Here is a 15,792-nt window from a genome sequence, read left to right as displayed (position 1 = left end):
ATTCACATTTTATACATGCACAATAAGTGACTCTGAAATTCAGTAAAAGTGGGAGTAAGAAATGGAAATTTGACATTAAAGTTTGGCTCAGTATGATAAGAGAACAGCTGCCTTTTCTGTCTTTTCCCCCCTTCAAATTTCATGCAAACTGAGTGCAGACAGACCTTCAAGAACACACTGTCTTATTTTCATTTTTCTATCTGTTCAATGTGTCATTTAGCATTTTTTATCTCTCAGTGCATCTGAACTCTGATGAATCACATCTCTTTGTTTTGTCTAATAACGGTCACTTGTTGCCTCATTCAAGCAGCCTGATGAGCAGCTCGCTGATGAAGACTCCAGCAGCGAGGATGATGAGCATGAGCAGCACAGCGAGCCCACGTCGCACCACCAGCTGCCTGACTGACAGTGCTGTGTCATCTGGAGCCTGATGACCCATACCGAGTGCTTCCAGCGGCCCCTCATCTACACTCATGGAACCAGATTGACAGTTGGCAACCTGGGCCTGTTTCCCATCAGGGTCTGGGGCTGTGTGGTGAGTTAAACAGTGGTTAACTTCAGCTGCACTGATTTAGTGAAACAATATACTGTAGGTAAGAGAACAAATTTTACCTTTGACTTCAATTCCAAAGACTGAGTTTCTCTTTGTATTTTTGACCCCTGCTCTTATCAGTGCCTGTTAGAGGTATTCAAATAAAGAAATGAAACTCAGCTTTACCTTTTAAAAAGCATGAAGACAGAAGCAAGATTAATAACAGAACTTCAGTGTAAATTTGCAGTGGTAAGTGCCAGTCATATCCAAAAATCAGCAGGGGTCCATGTCCATTTATGGCACTTTTTATGTTGGCAGTACTCCCAACCTCAGTTTAAGAGTGCTTCTCACAAGTGTTTTCTGTTGCTAGGTTACAACTAGAACAACCACCTGTGGTTATATGCCTCTGCAGGGTATACAATTAAAAGACAGCTAAAGTACAGTTGGTGGGTCAAGAAGAAAGGCTAGGATGGTTTCTGAGGAAGCGTCATTCGCAGAAATCTTACAAGCAAGGGATGAACATGAGGTCCAGTGATCTTAACCGTTGATCTACAAAATCGAATCAACTAATCCATGAGTCAGAGTGGGCATTTTTACAAAGTTTGAAGAAATACCCCCAAAGCATTCGAGAAATATTTTGTTCACTAGCAAGGGATGAACCTGAGGTTCAAAGACCCTCCAAAATGAAGTGTTGGTTCAAGACACTGCCCCTCCTTCAAATAGAACTTGAGGTATGGTTGTGATAAGATATCAAGAAAATCACCGTGTGTACACAAAAATCACCAGAGGGATAAAAAGTGGGGACATGTTTAATGTTACTCTGGTATATGGTGATTAAAAATGCTGGGTAGGCATCAGGATTCATGTTGTTAGAGTTGCAAGAAACAATGCAAGAAAAATTTTAACATGCTAGTCTTGTCAAATCATGGTGCCTGGGGCTTCTTGGATGAGTCGTTGATTATGCTCCAGTACAAGAGTGTTTGTCATTCCCAAAGCACAGAATCAAGATTGATATTTGTGGTGCCGATGCAGATGGGCAAAAACCTTCCTGGATTCATGTAGTCTGAGCTGGCCTTTAGCTTCTTCAAATGAAGGCTTTGTTCTAATTTTGTGTTTCTGGGGGGAAATGTTACACCCCGATTAAGCCTACAGACTAAGCAACATTTCATAAATAAAACAGAAAAAATGGTCTAATCAAGAATTAAACCGTTTTAGAAGTAGCTACCTAAAGAATGGTCTACCTTTCGCTTAGTTAGCTTCAGTTAAGTAAACATCTATGCTAGCTATGTAATTAATGTTACTATATAAGCCAATGTAGCGTTGTTAGCTTTAGCTAAAGTTAACATCTACACTAGCTATGTAATTAATGTTACTATATAAGCCAATGTAGCTTAATTAGCTTTAGCAATTGAAGCCAACATAGCTAAGTAGATAATATAGATCCTAACCTAAGGTATTCTAACCTTACCCCGACCCTTTACAGAAGTTTAACTCAGTTTTATCTCAAAAGTTTTGGTGTGTATTTCTGTCTCAGACCCCCCTCCTGATTTATCTGACATTGGACCTTGTTTGCCTTTTTGATTTTGATTGGTCGGTGAAGGAGAAGTGAGACTGATGAACACAGCAGGCTCAAAAATGTAAACTGTTTTAAATGGAGAGTGCTGTGAGCGCAGCCACAAAAACAGTTGATGCAGAGGGTGTTTTTGCATTTAGGACACTGAGCGCTGAGAACACTGAACTTTATTGGTTTAAAATGCACAGAAAAAAACAACATTAGTGGATAGACATTTAGAATGTATGAATTCACTATCAGTGGATTTGCTTACCTCTTCAGTGGCTTTCTTCCAGTTTAGCTTCCACAGAAAAATGGTAAAAAATATGGCTTGTACCCCAACACAGATCAAAAATCCCGACCACAGCCCTGACAGGAAAATTAAAGTGGGCAGTCTTTCACATTAAACAGAGATGTGTTCACATCATTTATATTTTTTCTCACCTAAAATGCCCATTTTGACTGGGAACATAAGAGACGCTCCAATAGGGAACCCAACAAAGTAAAAGCACACAAAGTTGCACACGGCACCAACCATTTGTTTCCCTGCCCCCCTGACAATGCCTCCTGTTGCAGCCTGTGGAGGTAAAATACAGTTTAGCAGGGACAGTATGTCAGGCTATTTATGCTTCAAATACAGATAAAGCAGTTTTAAGAGTAGAGGTTCTTACCGCAAGTGCCTCTGCAACATGGATGAAACTGTACATCTTCATGACCTCAGCCACTCTCTGGATAATGTCTCTAAAATAACAAGTGCTTTCAGTGAGGAATTACCGCACATGTCATGACAAAATTACAAAAAATGTAAACATTTTCAGCTTTTTTAGCTGTGAAGAGTCAAAGATCCCTCAGAGGTTGAAGAAACTGAGTAAATCAAACATTGACCTGAGCTCTCTGTGCAATGGCATGCTTGTTAATGTTTCTGATGTAAGAAAACAAAACAAGGAATGTTTGGTTAGATTTTAGTCTTTTCTTACTTCTCTGTGGTGAAAATGTAACCGATCACATCCTTAGAGACACCAAGACAAACTCCAATGAAACATGAGAAAGTAACTGAAATTAACACATGAAATACAAATTCATTAGATGAAAATAGATGAAATAAAAACCTCTGTCAGCATATATTTAAAAGTTTAAAAATCAAAATAATGGAGATTTGGACTGGAGATTTTCTGGACTACACATGAAACTCCTACATGAGCAGATGAAGGAGACCTTGCTGGACAGCTTGGCCAGCTCGGTGTTTCCAGCACCGAGAGCATTTCCAACACGAACACTGGCAGCCACAGAGAAGCCCATTGGAAACTAGGGACAGTGTCAAAGCAAATAAGCAAAGACATTTACCTTTTTAAAATTCCCTTATTTCCCTTTTCAATCCATACCAGGTTCTATTTTCTGTTGTTAAGTACATGACATAATCTTAGATCTATTAGAAATTCCTTGTTTTCTTTGAAAGCAAAAGCAGGTCTGTATCCAAACAGGAAGTCAATTACCCGTGATTAATTCACAAAAGAAATTCAGAGATATAACAGGATTGAAATTAAAATTCGTTCAAAGCCCTGTCCTTCAGACAATGTAAAAGAGACGGTTACACTAAGGGTGTAAAAGACCCTTTCATGTAAGATCTGCTCAAACTCTAGCACATTTTAAATCATTGTTAAAAACTCATCTATTCTTGTTGGCTTTCAATTCAGGATGAGGTTATTTTATCCCAACAGATTTTAGATTTTAGATGTTACTGTTACTTTTACTACTACTGTATAATGTTCTATGTTTATAAATTTTACTTTTTAATAGTGATGTATTCTTGTTTTATATTTTGCGTTTTATACTGTGAAGCACTCTGGTCAACTGTGGTTGTTTTAAATGTGCTATATAAATAAAGTTGAATTGAATTGAATTGAATTTATAATGAAAAAAATCCAAGAAATGTTTTTTCATAGACTACATACAGATTGAATTCCCTTTAAGGAGATTATCACAGCCTTTAATATGCCAATAATAAGCAAAAATAATAATAAATGCCTGATTATTTATTTTAATTTTAAGATTTTACCAAAGTATCTGATCATTAATATCAAATACTGATTAAAAAACATGAAAAAAAAAAATATATATATATGCAAATTTACTTTATAAATTTAATTACCTTTGAATTTATGCATTTTTTTAATTGTAAGATTTTAATAAATTGTTACACCGAGAAGCAAATGGCCAAAAATGGTCGCCAGGTAGAAATAGAATTAAAATTACTATGCAATATTTTTTCCCACTTTTTTTTTGCATTATTTTTTATTTCTCAAGATCAGACCTGATCATGAATATCAAATAATAAATGAAACACAAACCTGCTGTTTTTTACCTGCTACATGAAAATTGGATTTCCCTGAAGGGGAATATCACAGCCCTTATTATTCAAATAATGAGCAACAACTTTGATTTCTACGCATTAATTTTTTCTTAATTCTAACATTTTAATAAATTGTAACAACACTGTCACCTTCTGGAAACTGCAAAACTCCAAATTTGAAGCAATGAATGAGTTATGAATGAGAGCTTAATATAAAATGTATGTTTTTTTTTACTTCATTGGCTATGGGGTTATTTTGCTCACAAACACCCTTGGAGTATATAAAAAGTGTACAGAGCTCAGTATTGATCATGTCCTTCTGGTTGAAAGGTTCTGGTATTAAAGTTTAGAAATTCAGTTGAAAAACCGTACCCTCCAAAATGTATGTTATTAATGCAGACAAAGTAATAATAATAAGGACCAAAAAAGCAGCAAAATGACTTACATACCCTCTATGGCTTAAGGTAGTGGTTCCCAACCTTTTTCCTTAGGGCCCCCCTACTCATATGTGAGAAAAGCTAAGACCCCCATAACCTACTTGGAAAAATTAAACATCAATTTTAATTGTTGTCATTTACAAAATCCCAACATAATGAACCTACATAGACTTGTTCTAGACAAAAGTTCTATGTATAAACTATCCATTATTACAATGGTGTATTAGGGCCACTCTAGAAAAAATATATTAAAGAGGATCTGTTAATAAAAATAAAAAAAAAAGTTGTTCATTTACGAGGGGATATTTTCTTTACTTTAAAAGTGGTAAATGTCCATGAACCCCAAGACAAAGAATTTTTGATATTATAAAGTCAAAAATCCAATCATTGTTTGCTGTTTTGCTTTTTCTTGTACATTTTTAACCTTCCACTGTTGTAAGTTTATGAACATAAAAACTTAAAATTTTCGAATTTCTATTGTCAAGATTTAAGAGTTTTTAAACTTAGATGTTTCAAATGTTTTCTTGTAAATTTCAGACTTTTAATCTCTAAATTCTGAGTTTAATTTCTTGTGAATATATGGCTTAAAAGTCTCAAAAAAAAAAAAAAAAACTAAATAAAAACTTTTTTTGCATAAATAAACAGCTTTGCTTCTTCTTAAAAATCTTTTAGGTTGGCCCTAATACATACTGTTTCTTATCATGGTTTTAGAAAATATTCATATACATCTAATTTTGAAAATGTCAGAGAAGACAGAGTCCCGCGGCCCTCTAGGGGTGCCTGGACCCTAAGTTGGGAACCACTGGGTTAAGCATTGAAGAGACTACAAAATAAAATGTACATGACAGTTACCATGTAAACAATAGCAGCCACTTCATAAACTATGGACTGAGCTCCTAACTCCACCTCACTGATGAGGCCTGCCAGAAAGCCAGCGATCTCATACAGCCACCATTCCAGACAATACATCAACATGCTGGGGAGGGCCAGGTGGAGGAAAGGACCCCACTCCTGAAGGCAGTCTCTTGACCAACCTAGGTACAGTATATTAAAAAGCATGAATACAAATTAGAACATGTTATACTGCCATTTCAATTCACTGTCTAATTTTTAATATACAAAGGGAAAACATTCCTCTTTATCTGACTGATAAAAAAAAAACCTATTCTTAGTTGTTTTTATCAACTAAATGCTAACGTTAACTATGCTATCATGCTGATTTGTCTCATTAAGGAGTTTTTAGCTGGTTATGAAATAGACTGAAACTCACAATGATGCGTCCAACTACAAAAGCAAAAAAAAAAAAAAAAACGGCCATCAGGGGAAGGCTGTTTGTATCTACATTTTTATCTCAACACCTAAAATTACTGCTGAAGGGTGTGTGTCAAATAAAGGGATTATCAGCGCTCTGAATAAACAAATTTTTTTTTTTTAAACATAGTCCACAGCAGAGATCTTGATCATGTAAAAAGCAATTGTCAGAAAACACTATGCATTTACAGGGCAAATGAAGCAAGGGTTAACTTACCCCCCCATGTGGCTTTGTGCAGCCCTCTGGAGACGATGTAGACAAACAAGAAGACAGCCAAGGTGTACTGAGAGATGGCATTGGCAGCGGCAGATCCACTGCAGTGGTTTAATACATGAGCCGATATAACAAAAAGAAAACAAAAACAAACATTGACAATCACTGCAATGAAAAGCTGTTTCTGGATTGGTTTGGTACTGAAAGCAGTTATTTGCAATTCTGCTGTCTGAAATTGTGAAAGGTACCAAAATAACTGATTTGTATGTCCTATATTTTTAGCACTCCTCTGTTGGGTATCAAGCGCATCTATCATATTCCTGTGCAACAGTGGTAATAATGGAAAACAAATTATACATCATGATTGTACTGAGCTGAAGAGATTTTCCTCTGTAATTTTGTCATAAACAAGCTTTTAGAGTAAACAGTAATATGCTATTAAGAAAATAGACCTTGTGGGGTACTGGTTAGATTGAAACGCCAGATCAGATCAAGCAGTGATGTGTTTGGAACACTAAACACTAGAACTTGTAACTGAGCTGAACCAAATAATCTGGATCTGTTAAAAAAAAAAAAAAAAAAAAATCTCTTCTTCATCACAAGCAAAGCTGGATGGCTATCAGCTGAGGAAAAGCAACTAAGCTCAGGTGGCCTCATTCACCAAAGTTTTCTTATCTGTGATTTATCTACCAACACTCCAGAACGCTCGTGCAAATATTGGAGCGCTGATATGTCAGGATAAAATGTTGAATTTTGCACTCATCAGCACTCAAATGTAGAGTTGGGCCAGACCAAATCCATTATCAGATCTGATATTTGTTATTTCTATATCAGACATGGGACAGTGTCTATCCATGCCACGGATCCAATTTCTGATGTTTTTTTTTTGCTGGACCGTGAACTTGCTTGCAGTAGCGTGCATGTGTTGTAAAAAAAAAAAAAAAGTGGTACTTCTGAGAAATCCTTCAAAATCAAAGTCTGTAGTTGTTCTTTTCCTTGAATGCTTTTGTTAACATCCACACCAGTAAAGTATTTTCACTAGCAGCTTGCATCTTGGTGAATTTTTTAGTCTAAAAACTTTACATTTGTTCTTTACTGCTGCAATAGTCCTTAAATTCATTGATTTTATTTATTTAAATCCTCGGAAAACACATTGAGGGAGAACCCTCATTTACAATGGTGCCGAGGTACAGACAACAATAAGACAAATAAAAACATCATCAAGAGGGAATAGCAGTCAAGGGGACAAAACATTAAACAAGAAGTTCAACATTCATAAAGCTGTTTGCAGTGATTTTAATAAAATAATTAAGACACTAAAACAAAATTATATAATTAAAAGCAGTGACAGCTAAGATCAATTAGATCAGCAATTGTTTGATGTACAGTGCCATGAAAAAGTATTTGCCCCCTTTCTGATTCCTGGCTTTTTTGCTAATTATCACACTTAAATGTTTCGGATCATCAAACCAATTTTAATATTTCACAGAGACAACCCAAGTAAATAGAAAATGCAGTGCCTGAATGATTATTTAATTTTTTAAGGGGGGAAAAATATCAAAACCTATCTGGCCCTGTGTGGAAAAAGTCATAGCCCCCCTTGTTAAATCACGAGTTAACTGTGATTAACCACAGTTCTTGGAAAGCTGAGGTCAATTTCACTGGCCACACCCAGGCCTGATTATCACCAGCTTTGTTGAATCAAGAAATCACTTTAATAGAAGCTGTCAGAAAAGTGAAGTAGGCTACAAGATCTCAAAAAGAAACGCATCATGCCATGATCCAAAGAAATTCAAGAAGAAATGAGAAACAAAGTGACTGAAATCTATTAGCCTGGAAAAGGTTACAAAGCTGTTTCCAAGGCTTTGGGACTCCAGCGAACCACAGTCAGAGCCATTATCCACAAATTGAGAAAAGTGGGAACAGTGGTGAACCTCCCAGGAGTGGTTGGCCAACCAAAATGACTCCAAGAGTGCAATGACAGCCAGAACCACATCCTAAGACAGTACTGTATATTCTATTTCGTTTAATAAAAGTGATTTATTTATTTAAAGAGTTTCATATATTTCTATATCTATTTATTATGCATTTTAATTTTTTATGGACTATAAGATTCAAGTATACAATTTGAAAACATTACATTTGTTGCTGCTTCCTTTTTCTAGGTGAAACTTGTATAAAGTTTAAATACATTTATTGGGAATAATACGTTTTATACATTTAAAGTGATGTTTTTGGTGGTATTACACATAAAACCACCAAAAAATTTTTTAATTATGATTAAAAAAAAAAAAAATCTGAATTCATATCTGTAACTGGATTGGTACTGTATAGAAGTGGATCAGCCCATTTTATACTCAAATGTGCTAAATGAAGAATAACACAATAAAATAGAATTTCTAAATTTATTTTGCTGCACCTTTTTCAATTTAAAACTTCTATATAATAAAAAATGCACAATAATTGCTGACTTCATATAGTCAAGCATTAATTAAAACATGCAGTGTTTGATCTTTGTTGCAAAAATGCCAAATTATGAATTTATAATTTAGCACATATAGTTTCATTATTAGACATTTAATTAAAACACACACATGTATGTGTGCACACCCTCTTCAGTCCATCTGGATAGCATCCTTCTCTATCAAAGTATTGTGATTGTTTATAAAGTTTATTTTAATATGAACTTCACTGACATCTTGCTTCTTCTTCTCCTCTCACTCCAATGTACCCTCTGTGTTTGCACACTGCCCTGCAGTCTCAAGTCCTTATATGGGCATGAAAGGACTGTTTCTCTATGCTAATGAGGAGAGCACTAAGGAAGCACTTGACATTCATCATTTTAAGAACACAGGTGTGACTAATTCAGCAGTTTAAGAACATGTCATGTATCCAACATAGGTTGTTTTTAGAAGCTTTCTTAAGAACATATTTAAGAAAAATCTCAGCACAATATTGGTTGAATGAGGCCCATTGTTTACTGAACCAAATCACACTGCTTGGTGGATATACACCACTGGTCTAACAACCAGTTACAGACATGGATCAAACATTCATTTATCGTATGTGGGCATACTCACACTACCCCCATATCCAGGACAGTGAGGAAGGCGTAGTTGTTGATTGCATTTAAAACATTCCCCACTGCTCCAGCAATCACCTGAGGCCATATGATGCCCTGTGAAAATACTCCTTCTTTAGATCTTACTTTTGCAGTACATGCTTCTTTCAATGGTAATTATAACATGGCATTACTCATGACTTGTTTTACACCAGTCATTAAACATACCTGATTCTGCAGATACCTCCCCTGCAGCTGGTACATGAACGCAGCCTGGAGAGGCAGCCAAGGAGGAAATTAATGGAATGAATCAGATCAATAATGCATCACAACACCTATTCAGTACGGTGAATTACATTGAGTAGAATTAAAAAGCACAATTAGAAAATGGAAGTAGCAGAACTCACTGGTAGGGCAGGCATAAATATCTTCACATACAGCTGGGATAGTCTTTGGCAAACAGAGAAAGGTTAGTACATTTCAACCTTATGGATAACATGAAGTTCATGTAAATCATTCAAAAGTATTTATTTTTCTTTTTTAAAACATACAAGTGCAACTCTGCTCCAAGTTTCCACTCACAGGGACGTCTTACCTTTTTAACTTTTAAAACTGAGAAGCCTGAAATGAAGTGTTTTTATTCATTTTTGTTTTTTGTCTTACTAATCAGTGCCCTAATTATTTTAAAAATGGGTAAATGAATTGTTTTAAAGACTAAAATCTGTATCAAATACAGAGACATAATAAAAAATGATAGGGGCCCCTCCTCCCTTCAAAATAGTCCTCCCTGGCACTGCACAAGAGAGCAGAGCCCAGAGGAGAGGAAAAAGGTGACTGAGGAGTGATGCCGCTTACACACTTGAAATCAGGTGCCCAAAAGAAAAAAGAAAGAACAGAAAGAGAAATGAGGCAGACTGAGGGGAACAAGCTCTTCAAAAAGATCTTTCCAGAGTGAGATGAGTGCACCAGAATCAAAAAAGAAGAGGCAGAAAGCAAGGTCGGGATGGTGGAGGGGAAGGAAAAAAAGGGACACAGAGTAAGATGAGGATGATGAAGGAGAAGATACCAGTGACAGAGAGCAAGATGTAGAGGGTGAAGGGAAGTAAAGCAGGAACAGAAAGCAAGAGCAGAATGGTGGAGGAGAAAAAAGCAGGAGTCGAGATGAAGATGAGGATGGTGGAGGAGAAGAAGCAGGGATAGAGATCAAGATGAGGATGGTTGAGAAGAAGGCTCGGCCAGAGACAAAGATGAGGATAGTGGTAGAGAAGAAAGAAGGGACGGAAAGCAAGATGAGGATGATGGAGGAGAAGAAACCAGGAGGAGAAAACAAGATAAGAATGATGGAGGAGAAGAAAGCAGGGGCATAAAGCAAGATAAGGATGGTGGAGGAGGAAAAAAGCAGGGATAGAGCTCAACATGATAGTGGAGATGAAGAAAGCAGGGACGGAAAGCAAGAAGAGGATATTTGTAAGAGAAGAAAGCAGGAACAGAGAGCAAGATGAGGATGACTAAAAGGAGAAGAAGCAGGGATAGAGATCAAGATGAGGATGGTGGAGGGGAAAAAGCAGGGAGAGAGGTCAAGATGAGGATGGTGGAGGAGACAAAGCAGAGGGATAATCAAGCTGAGGATGGAGGAGGAGAAGAAAGCAGGAACAGAAAGCAAGATGAGGCTGATGGAGGAGAAAGTAGCAGGGACAAAGAGCAAGATGAGGGCAGTAATTTGTAATTTGCGATGATTTCTGAAGTAACAGGGCTTACCTGGCCACGTCTGCACTCTGTCTGATAGCCAGCAGAATGGGCTGAGTGTTAATAAGGACAGCCCAGCAGGGGAAACAGGCTAAAAGGAGGATCAGAATTCCCCTTTGCAGTATCACTCCTACACGTTTCAAGTTGCCACTCCCATAAGTCTGCAGGAAATGCGTCAAAAATGGAAAATAAAAATGCTCTGCGTCATGAAAAACTAATCAGAAAGAGCAGTGTGAACACAGCAGTAGATGTCTAAAAGAGTACCTGAGATATGAGAGTGTCACATGCTGACGCCAAACCACAGCCAATGGAAATACCTGTGATGTTTATTACCTGTGATGGAATGACGCATTTCAATCAAGAAGAGATGACAGTTTGGTGTTAATGTTCAAATACATTGAAAAGTAAATCTAAAGTATTGCTCTGACAAAAACTGAGCAGTGATCCTTGTAAACAAAGCATTTAAAGACAGAAATTGGCAAGATTACTCACCGCTATTGCTAACGCCACTCCTGCCAGCTCAGTTTTCCCCAGGTGACCGCAGAACACCATGCTGACAAAGCCGATCAGGAAGCTCATCAACTGTGAAATGAACTGAAAAACAAAATCATGCTCGCTCATTGTCAGAACTATAAAACTCAAATGGATTTCTCTGAACAAGAAACAAGTGTTGAACTAAAAAAGCAACATTGGAGTCACTGATCAAGGTTGTTGAGATTGTTTTAAAAGGCCTTAAGGAAGGAAAAAAGCTCCTTTTGGCGCTGACGTGTTCGGATTTGGTTTTGCTGAAGCTCCTTTGTGTTTCTAAGCGTCTTTTACTACCTCTCCTTTCAGCTGAAAAGGTCCAATGATTGCTGGTGTAGGTTTTTGAAAGCCTTTGGCATAAAAAGGTTTACACAAAAGGAAAATTAAATGTCCTCGTCTTTAAAGTCCTGGATTTGTGCGATGAATAGGGGTCAGTGAAAAATGGATATGTGTGAGGTTCTCTGAATGGGCAAACTGTTTTTCTCCTTCACAAAGCTGTAATTTCCTCAAAAGGAGACACAAAAAATGCATTTATTCCAACAATATATTGAAAAAATGTTTGAAATAGCTTTTTCTTACATCAGCTATATTTATGCATGCACAAGTCGATGATTTTCACTTAAGATATTTAATCATTTCAATGATGACTCAATTTTGGTACAATTGCGAGTCCTCTCTGTAATTGGTGACTCACAAGACCTCTCCAAGGGCTTAATGAGTATTATTTAACTGTTTTGTTAAATACCTGAGCTATTAATCAAAAACCTGCCTGTACACCTTACCTTAATATAAAAAATTAACAACAATCTGAAACTTTTTCCATCTTGACATAGCCCCAAATTCAAAATTATCAATTATCCTACATTAGTATTCAACAGGTTGACAGGTGTCTATCCAGTTTCCACAGAACACCCTGACCACCTGCTCTTTTGAAAGACCATTTCAGACCTACAGGGGACGATTTGATGGTGATGTCATCAGGCAGGTAAAGGTGCTGATCTTTTGGAGGCAGGTAAATTCAATTTTTTCAACAATATAATAAAAACATTAATGTCATTCAGAATTCAATTTGTAAAAACAGCATGTTCAATTAAGAAAAACTAGATTTTTGGAGTAAAACTAAAAGATATCTAAATATCATCAGGAGTAAAGCCACCAACTAAAATTCTGACTCTAAAATCGCTCCTGTTAGAGCCTAATACGAAACACCTCTGCTCTTTTTCCCTTATCAATGAAAACAGTACCAAGGGTCTGTTTTTATACAGTTTACCTGTTTGCATGGCCTACATCAGGGCTTAAAACAGTCCATATTAAAGGTTGTAATAGTTCTGAGGGGCAGATGGAGGCAGCTAGCTTTCTGCTGATATCACCTCAGCTGCTTCAGGTTGTTCTCAACTTCTTGAGACCAAACATCTCAGATGCCCCCTCTCACAGTAAGAAATATTCTACTTGCAATTTAAGTAATGCCATCATTTTCCAGTACAGCATAGAGTCCATGGGTCCAATTTGCAAACCTGTATCCACCTGTAGTGCTCAGAATAGAGACCTGAACAATTATCTGTAATTTTTCCCTATTTAATGCCCATATCTGCCTGTACCCGTCAATAATGGAGCGCCCCGCCACAATTTAACACAATGTATGCATACAATGTATACATCACTTTTGTTTTAAGTGTTCTATTTTTTTAGCTGCTGCTACTGTACATTCTCCGATATTCAGGCCTGTGCACGTCATGCACAAAGATAAATAGCAGTATATGAGCCTACTGCAGCACCTTTCCCTTCTCTTAAACACATTAATACACACTCATCAATGAATACATACGTCTGTTAAACAGAGAAAAAATGTGCCTAAAACTACGCCAAGATTTCAAGGAACTAATTCTTGACAGTATTTGCTTATTTAGATACAAAATAATAATAGTAATCATTGTCACATAGCCTATGATTTTTCTTGCTTTGTTTTCATTGCTACCACTTTATTTTTACCTGTGCCCATACCTGAAAAAAATTAGCTGATCGTAGCTGATCATTATCAACAGGCACCCATCGGGTACCTGCAGGCACCCAATCTGGTGCCGGACTCTAGTACTCTAGTGACATACTTCTAGTTTTAGATTTTTTTGAAAGCTTATTAAATAACCACTTTGCAATCATTATAAACCAAAGGAACATTTCACAAATAAAACAGGGACCACATTCAGAGGTCTACCCTGGGGGTAAACCATGAATAGGCCTGTTTTGCTTTAGCTCCGTTAGCTTTTGCTAAAGCTACGCTAGCTATGTTGTGAACATGTGTGTAAGCAAGTGCAACGATATCAGCTTTAGCAATTGAGCTATATAAGGTGCTAACTATAGATAGCTATTTTTATTGATAATGTAGCTATGTAGCTTACGAAACAAATATTGATTTTGTTGGTATTGTTTTCACTGAGCTTTACAAGCTTTTAGCTGTTTTATCTAGGTAGCCTAAGCAACTAATGGATCTACATAAGCCTTGTTTGCTAAGTGAGAATGTTTTCATTTAGGACAAGCTTTTTTCCCTGTAAGCAGACTGTTGACTCTGCTTTATTAAATATTTTGTAATTAAGTTTTGCAGGTCAGGTTTTCAACTTTTAACTAACTCTTACCTTTAAACTTATCCTAACCTAACAGAAACTCTTATCTGATTTTATTTTGATTGTGTATTTCTGTTGACAGATACTATGTCTCACAGTAACAGGCTGCGTCCAGATGCCTCTCAATCTTTAGTTATTTGAAAACAACAATAGCTTACCATGTAGTCATTAGCACCTAAGCATTTCACTGAAGCCTGAAGCAACCTTGAAGCATGAGTGAATTTCTATAATGGCACTAATAGGCAGGTATCGATATCCAGGTTCATCACGGTTGGTTGTTAGCTTAGCTTAATAACTAGCTAACTTGCCAGCTATTGAACAACCACAGGGAATCACTGCTTAGCTTTGTTAGCTGACCATAGCCTACCACAGCTCCTCCTCTCCACTTAGCTCAGAAAACAAAAAGCAACAGCAAAAAGTAAACTGTAGGCTTAGATTTTAAAGCCATGATGGCGCTGTGCACCTTTTCTTAATTAATCTGTGGTGCTCCCATTTAGTAACTGCAGCAGAAGATCACTGAAAATGGAAAAATGGGATGATCCATGCTATTCACAGCACTCTTGAGGTTCGATTGCTTCACAATCATTTCTTTTGAGTCTTAGGTTAAGCCACTAATTAATCCTGCCTTCCCGGTCTGTATATTGATCCTGTTCCTGTCCTCTGCTTTTAAGCCCAACCACTCTAATATAAAAGCACTCAATCATTCAGCATGTGGTTTTAATCTGATTCAGATTAGACTTCTGTTAACTGTCACATCTTAACACAGTCTTACCACTGGTCCAGCGAGTTTTAAAAATCGAACAGTTTCATTCTTGTAGTCTGCAGGTACCAAGAGTGTCATCTGTCTGAGCCAGGATCTGCAGCATGAGTCAACACTGGGAGCCGCAGGAGGGGGTTCATCTGTTTTGGTATGTCCATTTACTCCTCTTGTTGCAGCTTTTGTGTATAAATCTTCCATGCTGAAATGAGATTTGGCAGAAAACAGAACTCAACCTGAAACTGACTACAATTCCCCTCAAACGCAGACAAGAATGCAGGGAGTAAATCAATAACCAATTACCTTGAAAATAATCAATAACCAAGGCAATGTCCGCCCACCTTGCTCTCTGTCTTTGAGAGTGTGTATTTACAGTGTACTGAGGCTGACCTAATCATAACTCTGCAACAAACCAGAACAAGCTGTAAAAACTTTTACCTTGCAAAACTTAAACCTTCAAAAATACATACAGATGTCTTCATACATTCTTATTTATTTCAATCAGTGATTCCCAACCTGTTTTCCCTGGAAAATAATGTTGCATCAACAAACATGCTGTGGAGCTGACAGGCTTTTATTGTGAAAGCTAGGAGCCCCCTTTTACCTGAGACTACCAAAGAAAAATACTTCCTCTCTTTAAATATCCTCTTATTGTGGAAAAGCAAATGTGGCAAACAACTGAGAAAGCA

General features: G+C 37.0%; 1 protein-coding gene across 1 annotated transcript; it reads right to left on the bottom strand.

Annotated features, from left to right (window-relative positions):
- Window positions 1–298: 298 nt before the first annotated feature.
- LOC121519112 (multidrug and toxin extrusion protein 1-like) lies at window positions 299–15,328 on the bottom strand. The gene is made up of 16 exons (XM_041801904.1): window positions 15,119–15,328; window positions 11,696–11,797; window positions 11,468–11,536; window positions 11,216–11,364; window positions 9,865–9,907; window positions 9,686–9,730; window positions 9,477–9,574; window positions 6,400–6,497; window positions 5,724–5,905; window positions 3,281–3,389; window positions 3,062–3,137; window positions 2,756–2,825; window positions 2,529–2,661; window positions 2,359–2,453; window positions 613–676; window positions 299–528 (listed from the first exon to the last, which is right to left on the bottom strand). Exons 1-16 carry the CDS (start codon window positions 15,302–15,304, stop codon window positions 299–301), a joined length of 1,749 nt encoding a protein of 582 aa, XP_041657838.1. The 5' UTR covers window positions 15,305–15,328.
- Between the last annotated feature and the right edge of the window lie 464 nt (window positions 15,329–15,792).

Source organism: Cheilinus undulatus, linkage group 12 (genome assembly GCF_018320785.1).
Source record: "Cheilinus undulatus linkage group 12, ASM1832078v1, whole genome shotgun sequence".
NCBI classification, from domain to species: domain Eukaryota; kingdom Metazoa; phylum Chordata; class Actinopteri; order Labriformes; family Labridae; genus Cheilinus; species Cheilinus undulatus.
Note: the sequence above shows the minus strand (reverse complement) of the source record. Positions and strands in the feature narration are given on the sequence as shown.

Coding starts and splice junctions, on each gene's coding strand:
- LOC121519112 (XM_041801904.1), bottom strand. CDS start 15,304: ATGGAAGATTTATACACAAAAGCTGCAACAAGAGGAGTAAATGGACAT. Junction 6,498..9,476: donor GTCCTGGATATGGGGGTAGT/GTGAGTATGCCC, acceptor AAACCACTGCAG/TGGATCTGCCGCTGCCAATG. Junction 5,906..6,399: donor GCACAAAGCCACATGGGGGG/GTAAGTTAACCC, acceptor TACTGTACCTAG/GTTGGTCAAGAGACTGCCTT.